Source organism: Arachis ipaensis, chromosome B05, assembly GCF_000816755.2.
Source record: "Arachis ipaensis cultivar K30076 chromosome B05, Araip1.1, whole genome shotgun sequence".
In the NCBI taxonomy this organism is placed as follows: Eukaryota; Viridiplantae; Streptophyta; class Magnoliopsida; order Fabales; family Fabaceae; genus Arachis; species Arachis ipaensis.
This window is the reverse complement of record NC_029789.2, coordinates 17,316,270-17,326,079: the sequence shown is the minus strand read 5'-3', so window position 1 is coordinate 17,326,079 and position 9,810 is coordinate 17,316,270. Positions and strand designations below refer to the sequence as shown.

General features: G+C 38.2%; 3 protein-coding genes across 4 annotated transcripts; 1 reads left to right on the top strand and 2 right to left on the bottom strand.

Annotated features, from left to right (window-relative positions):
• Window positions 375–1,414, top strand: LOC107640273 (pentatricopeptide repeat-containing protein At3g18110, chloroplastic-like). Its single transcript, XM_021123642.1, has 2 exons — window positions 375–521; window positions 697–1,414. The coding sequence occupies exons 1-2, from the start codon at window positions 375–377 to the stop codon at window positions 1,294–1,296; spliced, it is 747 nt and encodes a 248-aa protein (XP_020979301.1). The 3' UTR covers window positions 1,297–1,414.
• Window positions 1,880–4,152, bottom strand: LOC107643159 (60S ribosomal protein L7-1). 2 transcript variants are annotated; one of them, XM_016346735.2, is made up of 6 exons: window positions 4,031–4,152; window positions 3,757–3,948; window positions 3,577–3,671; window positions 3,367–3,504; window positions 2,411–2,513; window positions 1,880–2,334 (listed from the first exon to the last, which is right to left on the bottom strand). In XM_016346735.2, the coding sequence occupies exons 2-6, from the start codon at window positions 3,940–3,942 to the stop codon at window positions 2,119–2,121; spliced, it is 738 nt and encodes a 245-aa protein (XP_016202221.1). In that variant the 5' UTR covers window positions 3,943–3,948; window positions 4,031–4,152; the 3' UTR covers window positions 1,880–2,118. The 2 variants fall into 2 exon arrangements, with proteins under 2 accessions (XP_016202221.1, XP_020978868.1); XM_021123209.1 differs by having other exon boundaries at window positions 3,757–3,964; window positions 4,031–4,047.
• Window positions 5,254–7,542, bottom strand: LOC107640272. Its single transcript, XM_016343811.1, has 4 exons — window positions 7,030–7,542; window positions 5,863–6,807; window positions 5,604–5,762; window positions 5,254–5,355 (listed from the first exon to the last, which is right to left on the bottom strand). Exons 1-4 carry the CDS (start codon window positions 7,540–7,542, stop codon window positions 5,254–5,256), a joined length of 1,719 nt encoding a protein of 572 aa, XP_016199297.1.

Below are 9,810 nucleotides of genomic sequence, written 5' to 3'. Positions count from 1 at the left end.
TAAGAAAAAAGAATTATCCAATCCAATAAAAATTTCTATAAAAAGGTGAGAATACATGAGAAAAAAAAAAAGAGAAAGAAGAAGAATGTAGAGATAGAAAATGAGTATAAAAAAAAATACTTTCTGAGAAAGACGCAAAATAGAAAAAATAAAAAGGGATAACAGTAGAATAATAAAATATAGCACCATGAACGAAAAAAATTCATAAAAACAGTCTGTGTCCCTCTTCTAAATTTTGTGTCTATCATTGTCATTCGTAGAAGAGTGGATACAAAAGTATAAAAAAATGCCCCAAAAACAATATATTCAGTGTTCATATCTTTGCTTCCAAACACTTTTTAAAGATATGCTGTCCATATCTGCATGTCCTGTCTATGAAAACAAACGCTACTCTATTAGGTTACTTATTGTGTGCTTCTATTGAATTCAGAGTCGCAGATAGAGACTGGGGAGCTGATTTTAGAAAACTATCTGCTGGTTCAGCTCTAGTTGGTCTTACTTTATGGCTTGACCACATGCAGGTGAATTCTGTTTCCCTTCAAAGTTGCTTTCTAAATGATCTATGAATTTTCACTCAGTTCATATTCCTAAATACATGGTTTTTTCTGTTGTGATCACAAAAAGATGTTCATCATTCTTAGTTTCCTTTATTGTCTTGTATCTTGCCTTGACGTTTCGATTTCATGATCATGGCAGGATGCCTCGTTGCAAGGCGATCCAGAGTCACCGAAATCAGTTGTACTTATAACAGGAACTGCAGAATACAACATGGTATCACTCAATAGCACATTAAAGGCATGCCTTTGGGAAATGGGATCGCCTTTCCTTCCGTGCAAGACAAGACACGGTGTCCTTGTAGCCAAGGCTCACTCCCTAAGAATGTGGTTGAAAGCCTCGCCGTTCTGTTTGGATCTCGAGCTAAAAGATGCCCCGGCTCTCCCCGATCTAAACTCCATGCGGCTCATTGAAGGATGCTTCATAAGGCGCGGCCTTGTTCCAGCATTCAAGGACATTACCTCAAGATTCAAAGTAGTGAGTCCCAAGAAATTTTCCAGATTGGCCTTGTTACCGGACGACAAGAGAGACAAAGCAATTCATGCTTATACTGATGGAAAGAAAGAGAGATTGGAGAAAGAGAGACTAAAAGCAAAGCAAATTGTTGATCCCAAAAAGCTGAAGAAGATTAAGAAGATTAAGCAGATTAGAAAGAGGAAATACATTAGGGAAGCTTTGACACCCAATTTAATTGGGAAACAAAGAACTTTCGTTCCTATTAGTGAAAAACAAACAATGTAATGCCAAACATTACTTGTAATCTTAAATCTTGTACAAATATCCATTTAGCTAACATCAACACTAACTGAAAATATTAATAGCAATTAATAATAATAAAAACTTAGATGAGCATTCCAAGCTTATTTTATTTCTAATCCATTACCTAATTTGACGCAGCTTAATTTATTTCTAATCTATTACCTAATTTGAAGCCACATATATAGTTCATGAACCTTAATGCTTCACCACATTAACACAAGCTTGTTCTCCTGTTAGATTCTAAATTAATCCCTAGAAAATTGAATCCATTAGTGTTACTTAAGTTGTGAACTATATATGTATGTATATGTCTATTATTGTATGATTATATTAAACTTTGAAGGCTTATAACTAATTTTTCTGTGTGAATCTGGTGGATTGTATAAAGTTTGCCTAAAGCTAAGACGAAGTATAACAATTTCATGTAGTTCGCCCAAGGTCTCGGAGAATTTCGTTAAATTTAAGTTTGCAGATCTGATAAGGAACAAAGAAAAGATAGGAGGGAAGCAGCATTAATCTAATAGCATTTTTCATTAAATATGAATTCTACATTTGCTCATATCTATTTGTCGTAATACACTGAAATATCGTCGGTAATACATTACTTCTCTAAAATTGAAACACTTCAGACGGAAAAAATTGGTAATCGAAACACACACAAAAAAAGAAAAGAGAGTAACATAACTTAATTTGTCTAAAGAACATCAATATCAATAGTAACTAGAAAATGAGATACCTTGAAGCCAAGATCCTAGGGGCATCAAAAACATGATCAAAATTTTGATACAATATATATGATCAAGGTTAATTCATTTTAGAGATTAATTCGTTGATGACATCCTCCCGATTCCCAGAGTCTCCACCATCCTTGAAAAGGGTTTTTGATCCTGTCAACCCTCCTACTGGTTTGTTGAGTTCAAAGGGCCACATAAGTCGAATAACTTCTTTAAAGTGTGGACCAACATTATAGATCTGATGCACCATGTCTTCTATGCATACAATACCATACTTCCCTAATTCCTACAAATAAAAGAATATGAATCGCAAATACAATTAAGGGGGAAATCACAGTTAAACCAGGAACACCATATATTACCTGCTCAATAATGTTATTATCTGTCAACGGAACTTTCCTTTTCTCTATTTTCATGTGCCCCTTCTTGTAGATTAGCTCCTTTATGCTCTTAAGATTTGGGTATCTACAAAAGAAACAGATTTTCAAGAAATCAAGAATAATTTTAACATCATCCGCTAAACCATTACTTACCAGTCTATACCCTCAGGCCTCATGCAACGTAATATGACTAAACACTAAGCCATTATTTAAAGATATATTCTCCTCCAACACAGATAAGCCCAACTAACAATCTAACATCAACAATACATAAAACACCCATATGGAAATTTCAATCAAATTCATCATATCAACTTTCTCTAGTTTTATTTACATAAGGTAGTCCTGACTCTAATGAGCCTCTTAGGTTCACTCACAAGCAATGTAGCTTAGTTACATGCTCTCAAGTCTAAAGTTAAAGTAGAACAACTTATAAATTTATAATTAACTAAAACTGATGTAGAATAATAATAGTTAAAAAAATCTTCATTACAAAATATCTTCAACATAAAAAAGCAACTACCAAATAGATATGAAACACCAAATAATGTATAGTCGTATATAAGTTATCAAGTAACTCATTTGACCTTGCTATGCCTACAATTGAAGCAAAAAATTCTATTCATATCAAGACATACTAAACTATATATTATACAATAATACAATAGTAAATATTTCAGCCCCAGGATGGAAGATACAACACAACCAACTGCAGTTAACTTGAAGTGATAATTCCAAATCTAATAATCCAGTACCAACACAAAACAAACTCCTAATTTTATACAACTCCGTAGCTAAAAACGAAACCAACTTCAAATTTTATGGAAGCCCCATAAAGCTACCCTGCCACTGACAGCTAAAAACATAATCACCTCATAACAAATATTTATAGTTAACTAGATATAAAACAAATTAAAAAAAAAAAATGTTGGTCATACCCATAGGTAACAAATGGTTCCACCCTCTGCAACTTGGCCAACACTCCATCTGATGGCTTCAAAAAGACAGCACTGAATACTCTTCTCAACCCCAAGCCGTACAAATTCTTTCTTGTTTTCGGATGCATATCGTTTTTCCTAAAAATGATACAAACACTTGATAAGTCGTATTCACATAACCAAAAAGGAGAGACAGAGAGAGGTACAGACCCGTGAATCCGAATGACAAGTAAGGACTTGGAGTCTGAGTTGAGGTGTGGAAGTTTCCTCTTTACTCTGCGCTTCACTCTAATAAGGTCCAGCTCCTACACATGATTATAGCAACAAAGCACGCAACTCAGAAATAGAATGAATCAAGTTCTGGCAGAGACAGAGAGAGACAGGAGTTACCATGTTGCGATATTGAATAACGAAATCCTCGGGCTTTTTTATGGTAGCGTCCTTGCTCTTGTTAGATTGGAAGTTGGAGCGCTCTAACTGAGCCTTTTTCCTGAGAGCCCATGCTTCGTTGCTTTTTCGCTTCTTGAGTATAACCTCTGGTATGAAGTTCAATGGTTTTGATTCCTCTTCTGCCATGTTCTCCTATTTGCATACAAACCTTGCAGCTTAGAAATTAGAGCACAGAGAGAGAAGAGAGAAGAGAGAACTGAGAAGAGAGAGTTACCGGCGCAGAAGGTATAGTAGCAGAGAGAGGGTTGAAATTTAGGGCATGTGATTAACGTCAATTCTGTTGAGACCATACATATACCTAGCCCTTTCAAAATAATTTACTAGTCTATTTTTTTATACAGTAAAGTATCATTTATGTCCCCAACGTTTGATGTAAGTCTCAAACTTATTCCTAACGTTTTAAACGTCCTATTTGTATCCCAAACGTTTCTAAATGTAATCAATGTTGTCCTACCATTAAAATGGCAAACATTTCGTTAACGGCGTAGCCTACGTGGACGTTATGTGACACGGTAGCACTGCATGTGTTGTTACCGTTATTTAATTTTAAAAAAAAAAATATAAATGTGAAGCAGAGGGTCCTCTTCGAAACCCTAGTCCCCAAATCTTTGCTTCTCGTTGCTGCTGCACTGCCTCTGAAGGGCGATTCCGTATGCGTGAGAAAAGATGGAGCATGAAGCATGCCAATCTGAAGCGACCCAAGGCAGTAAACAAGACACACGAAGTAGAAACCTAGCACGTCGAAAGAGGACAACCTGTTACTGTGGGGAACGGCCTGTGCTCGCAACGTCATCGACGGCAGAAAATCTTGGGTGGAGGTTCTGGGGTTGCGTTAACTTCGGGGTGAGCTTTAGCCATGTCTTTATTTGTTGTTGAGATATAAGTTTTGACCATCAATGAGTGTGACTCGGCTATCTCATGTTTTCTCTAGGTTGGAGAAGAATGCGGCTACTTTGTATAGGCAGAACCAGAGGAAGCTCACAAGTTTCTAGGTTAAGATTGAAGGTTAGAAATTTGAAGGGCAAACTGGATATGGTGGAGTTCAGGTTCATGGTTGCAGTGGGAGTTGCTTTAGTTGGATGGACACTTGCACTGATATTGGTGTTTGAAAAAACAACAGCAACCAAATTTGGGAGACTTTCACTAGAATGATGTTGTTGGTTATGATGAGTTATAGGAGAAAATTGTTAGATAGATAAATTGTGTTCTGTATGTTGGCTTAGAAATAGTAGTGATGTTGAACTAGTTGCTGTTTTGTTGAACTCAATGATATTGTAATGCAATGATGTTTTTGTGAGTTTTGGTTGAAGAAAGGCTGGTTTTGTGCAGATGCAATGTTGTTTCAGTGAAAGAGTTGAATGAAATGAAGTTTTATGTTTTGCAATCTATTTAAATCAAGCAAGTCAACAGGATGGGAACAATCATTTTTGTAACATATTACTTAATGATTAACCACAAAGCTGTCATTGGATACAAGCACAAAAGATTGGAAGTAAAATAACAAAACAAGAGGAACACAGTTTGCTCCACAATAATGGTCTGCAATAACAAACTATTGTCTTAAAACTAGTTTCCAGACATTATAAAGATACTAACCAGAAATTCTTTACTCATAAAACATTAGCCTTAAAACATAAAACAGCACACATTATAGTCGTCACATCTTTTTTCATGCTTTGGTGGGATTTGCTGATGTTCTTCGATGGGCTTGGCAGCACCCTTAGATTTGTGGTGGACGGAGTCAACTTAGCCTTTTTTAAAATAGCTTGAGAGTGTTGGGAACTCACATCAGTGACAGATGATTTTCTCTTTGGCCTTGTGACTGTGGTCTTCATTGAAGCAGCTTGGGATTGCTTAGAACCCTGGCTGGAGATAGTGCTTGAGATAGTGCTAGTGCTAGAGATGATTCTGGAAGCTCTTCTTGTGGATCCAACTACTTTATTTGCCTAGTAAATAGCCACAATACCAGAATCTCATATCATAATCTTTAAATGCAATTAAAAAAATGAAGTATGAACAAGCGCAAAATCAACTAACAGTGCTTACCGATGCAGTTGCAGCTACTTTGCGCTTCTTTAGATAGGTCCATTTGTTGTGACCTCTAGCAAAATAATAGGAGCACTTCTGATTCTGCCCTTCGCGAGACACTCCTCCCCTAGTTGGGTTCTCATCTGCAGCTTTATTACGTTTCAGTTTAGGCCTTCCAATGGGTTTCCTGTATATTGGTGGCAAAACGTCATCAAATGGTGTCTTCTCCCACAGGTTGGGCCCATTCAAGGGATATACCACATGTTGGTAGCAGTCAATGTAGGTTCCTTTCTTGTAACAGTTTGCAACAAAGTTGTCCACGTTGAAGCACATCTTCCTGATGCAGGTCATTGCATGAGCACAGGGGATTCCGGATAGTTGAAACTTCCTGCACGAACACTCATGATTCTTCAAATCAACAACGAACTTCTCTTTGCCTCCCTGGATACTTGTTACCTCATATTTGTCACAACCAGTATAAGTGCTCACCCACTTACCACTTGCATCAACTTGTTTTTCAACCTTAATCCTGATACGGGGCAATACCTCTCTTGGGCATTCAATTATCCGATCCCTATTATCAGCCCAACGCCTCATTATGTATACTCTGATGTCTTCAAGCATGCTGACTATTGGTTTCCCTCTTGCATCCACAATCACAAAGTTAAATACCTCACACATATTGTTTACCAACGTATCACACTTAGACCAAGTCCCAAACTTGTGCCGGCACCAATATTTCGTTGGTATCTCCATCAGGTGGTTGTAGGCTCCATTATCAACACTTTGTATTTCAGCCATTCTCCTCTCCCACTCTTGTAAATAAGTAGCCTTTGCAGCATTCCACATCATCAGTTTTAGTTGCAGCCCTGGGAATCTCTTCCTGAAATTGCTGTAAAGATGTCTAACACAGAATCTATGATTCACTCCGAGAATGAGCTCATCGAAGGTTGGAACTAAGCCCTAAACCCACAAGTAATAGTTAATGCAGTAATTCAGTAACTCAGTACAATTTAGACACTAACCCATACACTACAAACTAATCCTCCTACAATTCAAACACCAGCATACACTACAAACTAATCCTCATACAATTCAAACACCAGCATAACTAGGGCAGCAAGACTAACACTAATACTAGGTTCAATGAAATAGCTCCTTAAAACTAAGTTTAGAAATAAGTACCTTCTGTTGGTCAGACATGAAGGTGCAGCTCCTTATCTTGTCATAGCCAAAGTCATCACACAGATTGGTAAGGAACCAGGTCCATGTGTCCTTCGTCTCTGCTTCAACCACTGCATAGGCTATTGGCAACATCTGGTCGTTCGGGTCCCAGCCAATAGCGGTGAGAAGCTGACCTCCATATGGTGTCTTGATGAAGCACCCGTCAAGGCAAATTATTGGACGGCAAACCATGAAGCTCTTCTTACATGCATCAAGGCACACATAGAGTCTTTGAAACTTTGGCCTTAAATCCACACCAGGTTTTGGTCTCTCAGAAGAAAACTCTGGTGGTCTCTCCACTTGCAACTTCACTGTAGAACCCGGGTTAGACCTCAGCAATTCATGACAGTAGTCATAGAGCCTCCGATACTGCTCTATGTACGTTTCTTGTAACTCATCAAGAGCAAACTGTTTAACCCGGGCAGCTTTAGACTTAGTCAGCTCTACATTCCACTTGCTGTATGCTTTCTTCATTAGTGTGGAGAGTTTTATCTTTGGATTCTCAGCAATTTTGTTTAGAAAGACCTTGCTCAACCATTTTGCATGCATAATCCCAATTTTCAACTCCCTAGAACAGTTATGCTTGTTGTGGCAGCTGGTTAATTGCCATGTTTGCTCATTCTTCATCTTCCCACAGTAGGCAAACTAGTTGCAACCCTCTATGCAAGTGACCTTCACTCTCCGAAGGTCAACCTTATCAAACCTCAAACCCCTCCCAGTATGTACAGCATAGGCAGTAGCACAATCTTTAAACTCCTCTCTTGATACATAAAGAGTTCCAATCTCCCACTTGTACTCACTCATGTCCTTTAACTGCTTGTGTAAAGGATACCTCTTGGCAACATTGTTATCATCCTCATCATCACCAACAATAGGCACATCAAAAAAATTTTCAGATTCATATCCTTCTTCCTCATCCCCTAAACCTGCAGCAATCTTCTCCTTACCTCTGTCATTGTCACTCCTACTCTCTTTTGCTGCATCTATTTGGGTTTCAGTTGTGCCAACCTCGAATGTATCCCCTACCCTGATGTTGACATCAACTAACCCCTCAGCCCCTTCCTTCTCATCATCACTATCACCAAACACAATCTCAGCAGCACTATCTTCTGAGCAATAACCATTTTTGGAATTAGAACTCCATGAATTACTACTGTCATCTACACCACCCTTGGGAGTATAGTCCTCGTCCTCACTGCCATCACTACCCTCTTCTTCCTCATCTAATTCATCTTTTCCATCTTTCTCACCCACATTTTCTTCCTCCACATTTGGGCCAGAATTCCCCTCCACTGGTCTTGCTGAATGGGCCTCAAATGTTACCATTGGGCCTGGCCCATTAGATCCACCAGCCTGCTCCTGCATGGTAGTTTCAGTACTCCCTAACATGTGTACATCCTCAACCTTTTCATGGATATCACTAGTTTTATGAACTACATACAGCTCCACCATATCCTCCCTAACCCCAATATTAGCCATATCCATTGCATCTTTGTCGGTTCGCAGCATCCTTAAGCCTTCTTCTGTACTCTGATCCAGTGATTTGTACCACATTGCTGCAATGTCTTTTTTCAAATACCCTTGTCTGCTCACTATGTCATAAACCTCAATCAGACTCCACTCATCTTCATTACAGTAGTCTATCACAGTTGTCTCCCCACCCAAATACTTCAAAAGCCCTCCTTCAAGACCAAAGCTTCCATGGTGGTAATCTTTCACACTAAAATAACTCATCCTAAACGGCAGACCCTGTTACATCAGATCAGCATAGTAAAACTAGTAAGTTCGTAAGCACAGATTGAGTCACCAAAAACAAGTCAACTCATGCCCTAACTAACATTCGCAACGAACATTTCTCTGGGAATACATAAATTCAAATAAACCCTAAAGTGTAAACAATCTCCTATATGACCTTTGTTCTTCATCAAACTACTAAATAAAAACCCAAGAAACAAAATTTCTTCCTCGTACATACCTTGTCGAATGAAACCTCTCTGTCGCCAGACCAAAGGTGTGATCTTTTATGCAACACAAGCAACAGCAACCCGCCAACTACCTTGCAGCCCCTCTCTGCGATAACCCTCGAAGAAGTGTCAGACGTGTGTGGTGAGGAGAACCGGACTGGACACACTTGCGTTGAGGTGCTCTGTTTCTTCAATGTTTCGTATTTCCTTCAGTGAATGGTATAATGGGCGCGAAGAGGCAGACATGTCTCTCTAAACTTTTGGGATTACAACCTCAGCGTCCACGTAGGTAACGGCGTTAGCAAAATGTTTACCATTTTGACGGTAGGACAACATTGACTACATTTACAAACATTTGGGATATAAATAGGACGTTTAAAATGTTAGGAATAGGTTTGAGACTTACCCCAAACGTTGGGGACATAAATGATACTTTACTCTTTTTTATAAGATATCAAATATACGTTGTAATATGGATGTCTATCAATCAAACATTCATGATTTATTTTTCCAATCAAATTATTTGGGTGATTCAAAATTTTAAGGGATGCTCCCATAAAGTTACAAAAAAATGTCTTTTTGTAAAAACGTCTACGTGTTATTATATTATTGGACGTTTTAAGTGAACTAATTTTTTTAAATTTTTTAACCAACTAAAATAAAACCGATCCTTTATAACAATAATTAATATTCTGAAAATCGGCCGGATCGGCCGTTCTAATCAGTTCAATCAGGAACTGACGTAAAAAATGGTCCGATCCACTTTCCAAACCTACCC